Source organism: Poecilia latipinna, unplaced genomic scaffold (assembly GCF_001443285.1).
Source record: "Poecilia latipinna isolate Pla-1442-1.1 unplaced genomic scaffold, P_latipinna-1.0 Scaffold1515, whole genome shotgun sequence".
NCBI lineage: Eukaryota > Metazoa > Chordata > Actinopteri > Cyprinodontiformes > Poeciliidae > Poecilia > Poecilia latipinna.
Genome location: NW_015114131.1, coordinates 49889 through 62484, shown reverse-complemented (window position 1 = coordinate 62484; position 12596 = coordinate 49889). Strand labels below are relative to the sequence as shown.

The 12596-nt window shown below is 40.1% G+C and overlaps 2 protein-coding genes across 4 annotated transcripts; one reads left to right on the top strand and one right to left on the bottom strand.

The window, feature by feature from the left end:
• The first annotated feature begins 84 nt into the window (after positions 1-84).
• Positions 85-3689, top strand: enoph1 (enolase-phosphatase 1). The gene is made up of 6 exons (XM_015058099.1): positions 85-474; positions 919-1020; positions 1154-1356; positions 1503-1635; positions 1737-1860; positions 2650-3689. Exons 1-6 carry the CDS (start codon positions 391-393, stop codon positions 2787-2789), a joined length of 786 nt encoding a protein of 261 aa, XP_014913585.1. The 5' UTR covers positions 85-390; the 3' UTR covers positions 2790-3689.
• On the bottom strand, positions 3212-12006 carry tmem150c (transmembrane protein 150C). Of its 3 annotated transcripts, XM_015058102.1 has the most exons (9): positions 11835-12006; positions 9755-9838; positions 8691-8744; positions 8563-8598; positions 8407-8474; positions 7664-7791; positions 7408-7591; positions 5665-5905; positions 3212-5526 (listed from the first exon to the last, which is right to left on the bottom strand). In XM_015058102.1, the coding sequence occupies exons 2-8, from the start codon at positions 9826-9828 to the stop codon at positions 5703-5705; spliced, it is 747 nt and encodes a 248-aa protein (XP_014913588.1). In that variant the 5' UTR covers positions 9829-9838; positions 11835-12006; the 3' UTR covers positions 3212-5526; positions 5665-5702. The 3 variants fall into 3 exon arrangements, with proteins under 3 accessions (XP_014913588.1, XP_014913586.1, XP_014913587.1); XM_015058100.1 differs by having other exon boundaries at positions 3212-5905; positions 11835-12005; XM_015058101.1 differs by lacking the exon at positions 11835-12006 and adding an exon at positions 10593-11776 and having other exon boundaries at positions 3212-5905.
• Between the last annotated feature and the right edge of the window lie 590 nt (positions 12007-12596).

The following is a 12596-nucleotide window of genomic DNA, read 5'->3' as shown; positions in this document are numbered from 1 at the left end:
AACCCTGTGTATTTAATCTATATTATATTTCACTAGACAGACAGACAGACAGATAGATAGTTTACAAAATACCACTCACAATATGGCGTCTACTTTGACGTCAAAGGGCATAATATCGCCACCTGCTGGATTGGATGCTGAAGTGACAAGAGCAGAACATGTGAGCTGGTCACAGCTTTGTGCGGTAGCTAACTGCGGGGCAATGGCGTATTCAATCAGTTAGAGGTAAACCACTGGCGGTGTTTTGTTGCTAAACTCTACCGTGTCCCACCTGTCCGGCCCGGAGAAGCGGGAAGAGAGGGGCGCTGCTGGGCTGTAACATAGTACTGCTGCTGCTAGTTTAGCTAACATCAGCTAACCCACTACCAGCGGTTAACGCTCGGGTCAAAAATGGCCTCGGTTTCAATTCCTGCCTGCACCACTGCACTTTTACTGGACATCGAGGGAACCACTACTCCAATCACGTTTGTTAAGGCGAGTTGAGTTTTGTTTGTTTAAATCTACAGTCTTGTTCAAAGAAGATTGAGTTGTTGTGCTTACAGCTTTCTGGTATCGGCTATATCATAGTAAAACATTGTTTTTCGGTCAAAATAACCAACAAATGTCTTTATATTTCGTGTTTAGCTTTCCTGCTTTTATTGTTTGCTCAGAAATCATACAGATCCCTGATGCTAGCTTCACGTTCTACGACAAGTGACGTAAATAACGCTTTCCTCTTGTGGTGAAAGTCGACGTCATCAACCAAGCCCCTTTTAGATTGTTTTCCTTTTTTTGTTATTTTACCCAGTCACGTCAGTTGCCATGGAAATTGCCAATTGTCTTTGTACCATAATATTAGATCCATTATAGGTCTTAATTTTTCTAAAAGAAATGCAAACAATTAACTTTCTGTATTGGTGATTTTATTATTTTTTTCAGGACATACTGTTTCCTTATATCAGAGAGCACCTTGAGGATCATCTGTCCACACACTGGGAGGAAGATGAGTGCAAACAAGATGTCCACCTGCTCAAAAAGCAGGTGTGTTGTTATTACACTGAGAACCACTGGAGATCTGGAAAACACTCAGCGGCTGAACAGAGCAGGAAGTGCTGATGGCTCTCCTGTGCTTCGATCTAACTTGACCCTCTAAAAGCCCGGCGTGTCTTTTCAGATCGAAGAGGACATGAGGCAGAACCGGGCATGTCCCGTCCACACCGTGGACCAGACCGTCCACACGGACGAGGAGAAGGCCATCAGGGAGGTGGTGGAGAACGTGATGTGGCAGATGGCGGCGGACAGGAAGTCCACGGCGCTCAAGCAGCTGCAGGGCCACATGTGGAGGGCAGCCTACACATCCGGGAGAATCAAAGGCGAGTAAGTACGCCGATGTGTTCGCTCTCTTCCCAAGATTTAAAAATGAACTTTTTTATTTCTTTATTTTTTTTTTTTAAATAACTACATCTCTTGACGATGTCATGTGTGTGTGTGTGTGTGTGTGTGTGTGTGTCCATTTGGAACAGGATCTACCCCGACGTGGTGCCGTCCGTCAAAACGTGGCGGGAGCGCGGCCTGAAGGTTTACATCTACTCCTCTGGCAGCGTGGAGGCACAGAAGCTCCTGTTCGGATACTCAGTGGAAGGAGACGTTTTAGACGTGAGCCGCTCATCTAGATTTAACGGGGGTTTTGCTTCCACGAAGTTCGGACCGACATGTTGTCCCAACCGTTCCGATCCTGTGTGTGTGTGTGATTTCAGCTCTTTGACGGCCACTTCGACACCACGATAGGAGCCAAAGTGGACTCAAAGAGCTACGAGAGGATCGCCGAGCGGATCGGCTGTCAGCCGGAAGAAATCACCTTCCTCACCGACGTCAGCAGAGGTGAGTCGCGCTTCACCGCGTTGGACCGGAGGAGCCGGTTACGCTGGCTTCCTGTGTCTGCTCTGCTGCTCCAGAGTCACAACGGCTCTGAGAAACGTTGACTAAAAACGATTAAGAAACAATTGAAGTTTAAAAAAAAAAAAAAAAATTTATAGAACTGCAAATTCAGATTTGAGCTAATTTCCAGTTTTTCATGGAGTGATTCTATTTAATTTCATTAACAAAATGACACTAAAAGTACCAATCAATTTATTTACAACAATTTTTCTTAATATTCTGGAAACTTTTAGCAAATGTCAACATTTAATAAAAGAAAATGTAGCCGTCATTTTTTAAAAAAGGTTTTATTTACATTAAAACCTAAAAAGATAAATAAAATAGTTGCTATATAAAAATTACAGCAGATTTCCTGTAGAAGGTATTTACCAAAATTTTTTATTTTTTCATAGTGAGGTAAGTTGTTTTATTTATCTGGACTGACATGACAAAAGTGTCTCTTTGGATTGTAGTAATTTTTGTCAAGGTGAAAACCAAATATTTCTAATAATTTCTCTTCACTATGTGACTACGCTGCTCTCGTACCGATACCAGACTAGGAGTCAGATTAAGAGGCTTCAGGTGTTGTTATGTTTAGATCTACAGTGGGATCCGTCCAAGTTCACGTTGAAAAACTCTTGACTGTGTCGTAAACGTTCGGTCAGCTGTCGTCGTATTCAGGCTGGAGAGCGAACTGGCCTCGCGGCGAAAGCTCGTGTCAAAACGTCCTCACCCGTGGTTTTGTGGTTGCAGAGGCCAAAGCGGCGGAGGAAGCCGGGCTGAACGTCCTGCTGGTGGTTCGGCCCGGAAACATGGAGCTGACGGACGAGGAGAGCGCCCACTACAACCTCATTACCTCCTTTAGTCAACTTCAGCTGACGGGGCGAGCTTAACGCTGACGCAGTCCGCTTCTCCTCTACCACCCCTGACTTTCTTTTTTTTTTTTTTTTTTTCCTCTGGGGTTCTTGATTTTGACTGTTGGCAGGAACTGGGACTTTTTATTAATTTTTTTTTTTGTTCACTGTATGGCTAATTATGTAGCCTTGAATAAGTATTCCTCTTCCTCAGACGTTTCCACATTTTGTCATTTGCCACAACTACAAACTTCAGCTTATATATATATATATATATCTATCTATCTATATATATATATATATATATAGACCAACAAAAAGTCATGCATAGTTGTGATGAAAATGAGGTACATGATTAAAAACATTTTTATTGACCAAATCTTTGCTGTGGCTCTTGGGCTCAGTCAGGTGAACATGATGCTGCCACCTCCGTGGAGATGTTTTCAGAATGGTTTGCATTGTTGCTCTTTAAATTTTTTTTTTTTTTTTTTAAAGTGAAGGCCCAACAGACCTTTAAACATCTATAACATCTTTAAACATCCTGTTTGTTCTCTAACGAACCTGTGACACTTTCACAGAACGTCTGGATTTCTCCGTCTCTACAGGGAGATACTATGAATGCAAACTCAGTCGTCGTTCTTGCAATTTTCACCAATCGTTGCAACTTGTCTGCAAATCGAACCAATTGCTTCATTTTAAGTTTCATCTTTTTCTGACCGACCGCTGCAACTCTCCACCTTAAGCTAAGACGAGTTAACCCTTACAATTCTGTCATATTAAACTTGTTGCTCGTCAGTCATTCCTTTTTCGTTTCTCTACAGAAGTCGGTTTTTTCTGAGAAAGGAAAGATTACAACTTGAGAAAATCAGAGGAAAGGGAAGGTTATGTGCAACATTAACATTTTTTACAAGACCATGTAAAAAATTGAAAATAAAGCTTTAAAAAAATCACAAATTTATGTAAAAGGTGCTGCAAAATAATTCCACTTTACTATTATTTGCACCTTTTTTTTGTTGGTCTATTCCATACAATACATAGAAGTTTGACAAAATGTGGAAAAGCTGAAGACTGTTTGCTTGGCGTTTTGTATCCCTGAAATCACGGCAGGAATGCCGCCTTCATTTGTACAGAGTGATGTAACGACCTGAAGCGGGAGGTCGGTGTCATGGCAACCCGAATGGGACGGTGAGACTGTGGATAGGTGCTGTACAATCGCAGAAACTGTGAGGTTACTACTTGACGTTTGAACCGTGTGTCTGACTGCCACTTTCCAGCTGTTTGTGTACGAGCGTGATGTAACCGTTCCCATTTTGTAAAACGTCGTCTGCCTGTGCGACTACGAGACGCGCTTCAGTCGGGACCTGTAGTCGTGTTTTAGAGTGTAGAAGCGCTCCGCCGCGGCGGAGTGAAAGTCTTAACTCAACCCCGCCTCAGGCGGACAGTGTCTGTCTTAACGTGTGCCATGTGTGTGTCGTCTGTAACGGAGGAGCGAAACGATGCTGGAGTGACGATCAAATGTGTAAACGGAGTCGGTACTAATCCAGAAATAAACACCTTTTCTCTCACACAAGACGCCTGCGTCTCTTTAGTTTGAACAGTTTTAAAATGAAACTATGAAAACCATTTATTTTGTTTATTTGACAAGACTCTGGGTATGCTATGATTGAATATCTAAACTTTTACTAGCAGGAAACTGTCGGCATCTTCGTCGACAGTTTCGGCGAAGTTGCTAAGAGCAACTAATTAGCTGTTAGCGGAATGAGCTTTTAGCTAACAGCTACTCAGTGTCATTGTTATAAGTAGGGGATACATAAAATTTTGTATGAACCAGGTTTAAACAGAGACACAGATGTACAATAAAGAATAAAAGATTCCATCTTATTTCACTCGGACACTTTTTCCTTCCACTCAACTTTCTACCCTATCTAATATGCTTGGATACATCAATGGAACATCCAGCTTTAATAACTTTTTGTGGTTTTCTCCTCAACGTGGAAGGTGTCGGTTACTTATTTTTTTATTCGTCTTATGTATTTAACACTCAGAATTAGTAAAACAGATTTTTAGTTTTTCGTAGCTGTAAGCCAGAATGATTGAAATAAACATCTGAAATATTTCCCTGCTGAATTGAATGAACCTTTCACCAATATGACAAATGCAGAACAAAAGAGAATAGAAATAAAGTACAACACTGTAGTAGTAACATACATTCTTTTAATTGAAAATAAAGGTACACATTGTTTCTGTCATGAAAATCTCAACTTATTAACAGAACACTTTCCAGCTTTAAAAATTGAAAATAATCCTTTTGTTTGGCATCCCTTCCAGTTTGGTGGTGTGATATTTTTACCAAAGCTAATCCAGTCACATGTTGACTTCCTATAACAAGGAGGTCAACATTTTCAAAGGATTCAGTCCAGAACCTCATTGCCTAATGAGTTCTACTTTTCCTCTGTCTACTTGTCCACAGTTTCACACATTATAATCCAATAAAAAATTTTAGAGCTCACACATTGTTCTTTAACCCCGTGTCTCCCCGTTTCAATGATACCAAACCACCAAATGGTTTGGTATCTCTATTCTGTGATACATTTAATAAAATCCAGGCTCAGTTCCTGACTTATTTAATTTATTTTCCCACACTGTGATTCAGCTGTTGCATTGATTCAATCTGATTTATACAAGCCAGCCTGTCTGCCTTCCATCATTGCAGGATCGTGGTGTCACACACAGCTTAGCGGTGATCAGCACCAGTTAGAAAAAATAACCAAACTTTCTTCGATGTAGACATGAAGCTGTATCAAGTATCTTATTAAAACATCTCAATATATCATGTGTGTGTGTGAAACATTAAAACAAAGCATAACATTGTAACATGACATTGCAACCAACTTGAATAGTGAGATATGTTCACCATCTGCAGGTGTTCAAACACAAGACCTTGTGGCACTCCTATAGCTCTGGCTCCAGCTCTTTGCCATCGGGATAGCCATCAGGATCTTCACGGCAATCTTTACGCTCCACCGTGTCTCTGCACACCACCTCAAAGCGGCAGTGACGAAAGTCGATGGCAAAAGTGCTGATGTATATGAGGAAGAGCATGACCACGGCCCACTGGCAGCGAACCGTGTGCATGTGGGGGATAACAACCAGGACTGCATCGGGAGAGTCAAGGATGAAGACGGGAAGGCAATAACTGAACATTAAATCTCATAAATATAACATTAAGACCAAAGGCAAACAGTGGTGGGCACAACACTTCTGCTAATGCGCTAATAGCGGAGCTAATTTTTGGTTTAGTGCTTTAGCCCTTTTAATAATTTGGAAAACATTTACCCCACTTAGGTTCTCCTACATGAATTTTTCTAAATTTACTTGGCTGTTGTGAAAACTACTGTTTAGTTTAAGTGCTTCTGAGTTAGCCTGACTAACTTTTTAGTTAGCGACGCCCAACACTGGTAAACAAAAAAGAATCCTAGAACATTTTTGCTAATAATCAACAGGCTAATTAATGTCCTCCAAATAAACCATTCTCTGTCTCAGGTCAACAAATTGGAGCTAAGAAGTGTAATTTTTTTCTCACTATAGACACGTTGCATGTTATGGTTTACATCTGGCAACACAATGCTGGAGGGCAAAAAGACTTATTTTACTTGCCCCCCATAGCTGCACTGTCACGGTAGAACAACTCCATTAAAATAATAAAACCTGGAGATGTAGGTATTATTATTTAGAGTAGTCCACCAAACAAAGGGAAAATAACTCAAAAAATGTTGAAGAATAACTCAAAACCACCTCTTTTTTTCTTACTCTTTGTGTTGCCTGCACTACATGCAGATTTGTTGCCATTAGCTACCATAGCGTTAGCTAATCTGCCACAGCAGTAGATTAGCACAGTGGTGTTTGATTAGCTAATTTAAACACCTACTACACCAGATTTGGTGTGTAGGTCGCCTTTTTTTTTATTTTGTAACTGAACCGAAACACACAAAGCTTTGCACCATACCTTCATGGTAAGGTTGTCAAAGTCAAGCTAACATAACTGATATACTTCCTTTCCTTTGCTGCTTTAAAAGTCCAATTTTTAAAACAGAGTCGGTACTCTGTTTTAAAAGTACCGTCAACTAGAGAACAACTTGTTCTCTAGTTTTAATGTTGACAATTAGTAGCAAAGCACTGCGTCCCTTTTTCTGTCATGTGTCACACATACATTTAGGATTTAGCGCATTATGTTGACAACTTGATAGCTAAAACCAATGGTTGTCATCGTCGGCTAGCAGGATTTTGCCCTCCAGCAGTGAGTTGGGGGGCAGGATCTTTGTGATGTCACGGTGCAACGTGTCTATAGGCAAGAAGGCAAATATGGAAGAAGGTACTCTGGACAGATTAGATCTATAATGAACCTTTTGGAATTTGCTTCTAAAACACTACGTGTAAAGGAAAAGAAACTAAACCCTGAACACACCATTCCTACAGTGAAAGATGGTGGTAGCAGAACCACACTTTTCCTCAGCAGAGACATAGGTGACAGGAAGATGGATGTAACTGAACACAAGACAATCCTAGAAGAAAACCTGCTAGAGGTTGGAGAAGACCTGAGACTGGGTCGAAAGTTTTCCTTTACCTGGTACTTCCTGTTGTCAGAGTGAAAGGATACCACGCTGCAGTATAATGCAGAAGGTGATGGCTGCAGACAGCACCACACGGCCGATAGCAAAGACCTTCCCCTGGTTGTTCAGGTTAACTTTCCAGGTGATGTAAGACTGAAGCCAGCAGTACAAGTTGCCCAGTCCAAACGCCAGCAACGTGCCCCCGTTATGAATCACCCACATCTCAAGGAGCTACAAAAACAGACGCGAGTCAGTCTGTCACAGTCCGGATTTGAAGTTCATTTCTTAATGATCAGCGGTTACCTGGAAGTTTCCCACAATCGTCATCCCAAAACAGGCGACGGAGAAACACACCAGACTGAAAATGTTCAGCCACCGCTTGTCTAGTTTGGTCTTCACCTGAAAGTACCTGAGGATGCCCACGACAAATGCTGAAACAGAGGATTGGTAAAAGCCAATCATGATCAGAAAATTCACTCGAAATAGAACAACTAGGATTTTCAAAGTATTCAAACTTTTATATATTTTGCCAAACAACAACCAAAAACATTAATATATTTAATTGGGATTTAATGTGAAAGAGTGACACAAAGTCTTGTACAATCAGGAAGCAGAAAGAAAATGATACATGATGCTACACATTTTGTTTTGCAAATAAAAAACTGAAAAGTGTGGCTTCCTCCCACAGTCTAAAAACATGACTGTCAGATTAATTGGTCTCCCTAGGTGTGTGTGTGTGTGTGTGTGTGTGTGTGTGTGTGTGTGTGTGTGTGTGTGTGTGTGTGTGTGCGCGCGCATGGTTGTTTGTCCTGTCTCTGTGTTGCCCTGCGACAGACTGGAAACCGTTCAGGGTGAATGCCCGAAATAGGCACCAGCACCCCTCCTGACCCCACCAGGGACAAGGGTGTAAAAAAATGGATGGATGCAGTGTGCAAAAGCATTCAGCCTCTTTTGTTCTCTGAGTGCAACCAATTGCCTTCAGACTTTGCCTGGTGACGCCTGACGCCATCGGCCTGGACTTTGTAATGTGAACGGCGTTTCTTTACCTGCGAACGCTGTCAGGTTCAAGATCTCACTGAAGTAGCAGCTGGCTGGGGGGAAATTCCCTGTGAAGCTGATAAAACACAAAGTATGATAAAATAACACCAAGCAGCTCCGGCTTCACTGTTAAAAGGAGAATGTAGGACAAGTGCAGTGAGTACCTTATGTAGGGAGGATATGCAGATCCATTTCCCTTTCTAGAAAGAAAAAAAACAAAAACAAAAGAAGATCTTGTTCCAGGGCTGCGCTGAGTAAATGTTGGTTGTCCCTCAGAGAGGGTAAGTGGTACCTGTATGCTGAGGTCAGAGGCAGCACTTTCCCGTTGTGGCGAGCTATGAAGTACCTGTTTGAGGGCACAAGGTGGACGAACAGAAGCACAGAGGCGTGTTAAGAACAGGATGCGCTGCAGAGGAGGAGAATCCACCATTCAAAAAACGTTACATTTTACTCGGCTTTTACCAGCAAAAAAACCAAAACAAAACAAAGTCAATAAAAACAACCGATCTGCATTTTAACTAATGCTGCGTTCACACCAAACGCGTTTGGAGCATTTACGTTCAAAGTCTATGTGGAGCGTCGGACGCGTTCAAGGCGTCAAAACGCTCCAAACGGCTCAAATGGCGCCGGCCCTCAACACGCCTCCACATAGGCTTTGAATGTAAACCAGACGCGCCTGAAGCTTCGAACACGTTTGGTGTGAAGGCACCATTAAATTCACAATGAAGAATGGTATGTTGGAAATGATTTGTAGCGTTTTCAGTCATCAACATAATATTTTCCTTTCTTGGTATTATGATAATCAAACCCTCCTTCTAATTGTTAAACAGGCTTTTGGTGTGGATGTTGGTATTTATGATGATCTATGTTTGGTGATGAGCTCTGTGAGGATGGAAACACTCCTTGCCATCACCCTAATCTGTCCACAGATTCTCCATCAGAATAACATCAAGACGTTGATTTTTACCCCGATCACACAAAGCATGTCAGTAAAAGTAAAATATTTCTTTAAAATTAAATCTAGGAATATGAACACTGTTGGACTTAAAATGTTTCCCCATTTCTTAATAAATATAAAATTGATATTAAGGAAATGAAGAGTGCATTTATTAATGGTAGTTCACGGTTGTATATTTCTGTTTTATGAATTCATTAAAGGTACAGATTTTTTTTTACACATCCTGCTTACAGTTTTGATTGTCCAACTCAAAAGCACATTAATAAACTATTGATGAGTCGTGTTGATTCTTGAGTTGTTGTTTTTTTGTCCAATCTCTATTTAATGTTTAGGCATTAACTCTTTAATTTTTTATTTATTTTTTTTCTGAATAAAAGTCAGAAAGAGGTTGAACTTACACAACCCAAAGTCCAGCAGCAGTAAACGTGGAGAGGATGGGAGGCAAGAGGACCAGCGGTCGGCACCACCACATGTTCTCCAATCTGATGTCACACACACAAAAACACACACACAGCATTACTTCACAGGAAGACAATGAGCTCTTTGTTAGCTTTAAAGCACAGAAAGCACATAAGCAAATAAGGGTTTATATCATCTTCAGTTTTTCCATTTCTAGTTGTCTGTTTTATTTTCATGCACAAATACACATTCATATATATATATATATATATATATATATATATAATCTTTCTCAACTGTACATTTCTTTAATGCCATTTTTAAATTGCTGCACAGTCTTGTTTTTGTCTTATGGTGTAAATTTGCTGTTTTTCTATTCATTTTGTACTTTTAATGACACACGATTAGTTAGAGGTAGAAGGATTACGTCAAGCAAAAACAAACTAAAAACAAAACACAAAAAGTGTGCTACTTTTTAATTTATAATGGAATTTCCCAAATTAAAGCAGGATAAAAATAAAAAAAATATATGGTACAAATATAGACATACACACCAAATAAAAACCGTCCTTAGCATCAAGGGTCTGTTTTTACAGGTAAAAGCAACATGTAAAAACCTCTCTAACCCTTTCATGCATGAATTATGATGCTTTATGTCAAGATTTATTTTCCAAAGTGTTTTTGATTTTCCTTGAAAGCATAACAAAAGGCAGGAATATTTTTTTATATAGGTGATCAGTTCTAATTTTCTCCAAATACAAAGTTGTTATTTGGAAAATACATCAGTAGTATTAGTCCTTAGGGGAAACTTTATTTTATTTATTCATTCATTTTTACCTGCAAGAGTCCTCTGCAGTAAAAACGGGATATTCCTGTGTTGCTTTTTCGTCTGTCTGCCATATTGGATTTAACAAAAATTTTCTTGCACTTGCACTGGATGCCCAGTAGTAGCAGTGTGTTGTATGACGCACTCATGTCCACTTCAGTGGTCTGTGTGCATTTATAACATAAAAATCCACAAGAAACACAAGAAAATGGCTTTTAGGTAGCTGACCACTGCAGTGACATCGAAGAACATCAGACCGACACATTAGCTGAATGTTCACAACTTCTCAAACATGCTACACGCTTTTTTAATGCTCAGTAACAGCTCAATCCAGCAGCAGCAATCAAAGGAAATCAAACTTGAATCTAACACACCTTTCCCTAACTCCTGAAACTGAGAACACTAGAAAGAGACTTTGAACCTCAGTACCGGCCTGATGATGGATGATGAAGGCCTGCGTCCCTGCAGGTCTGATGAGCCTTTAGCTCGGCTCCGGGGTTCTGGTGCTGGAAGAGTTCCAAGTTAGAGCTGCAGTCTTTGGAGATCTTTGGGGTGATTTCCTCAAACACACAGCAGCTCTGTGGATCCTCTTCACCTCGGCTCAAGGCCTTTTTATTCTGTTCAGATGTAAGTGAACTGACTGCTCAGACGGAAAGAACACGTTGCTCTTCTCTGCAGGAGACGGTAAGGGTTCTTCGCTTGAGAATGCTGTCCACCTTCTCTTTTTCTGTCTGCTACCAGAGATCCTTTCCTTTAATTTCACTTTAAATAACGGCAGTTTTGAAATGAGTTGAATTAAATACTTCAGTTCCTTTAATTTCCCTTCAAGTATTTTTTTAAATTGAGCTGAATTGAATGCATCTCTTCTTAGAAATGTTACATCTTCCTCTTTTTTTTTGCAATGAAATTAATTCTTAAAATAAATTTTAGGGAAGATAAAAGCAGGATAACATTAAGCTGATTATGTTTGAACCTGAGCTGCTGCTATTCAACCATTAAACTTGGTGAAAGGAAGTGCGTTTCCTTGCAGCTAATGAAGGTTCTCCTCATATCTGGAGTGACAGTTTCGCTGTGACCATATTTTAACACTTAAATTGTCGAAAAATACTGAGAGAAATGTATTCTACCGCTAAATAACACATTGAGGAAGTCAGACATAACAACGTCACAAACGCGTCCCGACACGAAACGGCGCGTTCCTCCGTCCTAAAGCAGGACGGTGAAAGCTGGTGTTTTACTGTGTGAGGCCTTACCTGTCCGTGGGTTCGGTGGGTTCAGTTTAATAGGAAATGACCTCTAAAATGACCTCTCTCCTGCTGATATTTGCTGATGCTTCAGCTGCATTCAAACCGGACGGTTTGAATGGACGGAAACAGAACCAGGCTGCTCTCGGGCTCCACACCCCTCTGCCTAAATATGTTGTTTTTATACAAAAAGAAGAAAGTCTGCATAGTGATGGCACAGAATCGTTTCTGATTGGCTCATTTGTTTTTTTATAGCAGGAGCCTCTTGAAGTGAAAATGAAGGACGGAAAACACTGAACCATGTTTGCCTCATGATGCCTTGTGGTGTTATAGAGTAAAACCATGATTTTTTTATGATTTAAAATAAATTTACTTTTTTTATTGACGTACATTGAAGCAATAAATGATTTTCCCATTACAATCCAATGACTGTATATCAAATGCTAACATATACATTTTACATAAAAAGTATAACTATAGAGTTTATTAGACTCAATAGTGATTTTACATGTGCTTCTTCATAATTTTGAATAAACCAGACAGAACACAGTGGCCATGGCTCCAAATCTATCGCTGATTACTGGAACTCCAGACTGCACTAAGTTATTCATATTCCTGCGCTGACATAGATTTAAGATTATTTATTGTATCGTTACCATGTATTTTTTTTTACTGTGATGTAAAATAATTTTAATTTAAAAAAAATCACACAAGCAATTCTATTAAACTATAATCTCACTAAACATTAAGATTATTTTTTTTAAATTAAAC

Bases quoted from the DNA above. Each gene is read 5' to 3' on its own strand.
- enoph1 (XM_015058099.1), top strand. From the start codon at position 391: ATGGCCTCGGTTTCAATTCCTGCCTGCACCACTGCACTTTTACTGGAC. The intron at 475-918 runs GCGAGTTGAGTT...TATTTTTTTCAG, and splicing joins CTCCAATCACGTTTGTTAAG to GACATACTGTTTCCTTATAT. The intron at 1,636-1,736 runs GTGAGCCGCTCA...GTGTGATTTCAG, and splicing joins TGGAAGGAGACGTTTTAGAC to CTCTTTGACGGCCACTTCGA.
- tmem150c (XM_015058102.1), bottom strand. From the start codon at position 9,828: ATGTGGTGGTGCCGACCGCTGGTCCTCTTGCCTCCCATCCTCTCCACG. The intron at 8,745-9,754 runs GTAAGTTCAACC...GCCCTCAAACAG, and splicing joins GCTGCTGGACTTTGGGTTGT to GTACTTCATAGCTCGCCACA. The intron at 5,906-7,407 runs GTATCCTTTCAC...CTCCCGATGCAG, and splicing joins CTGCATTATACTGCAGCGTG to TCCTGGTTGTTATCCCCCAC.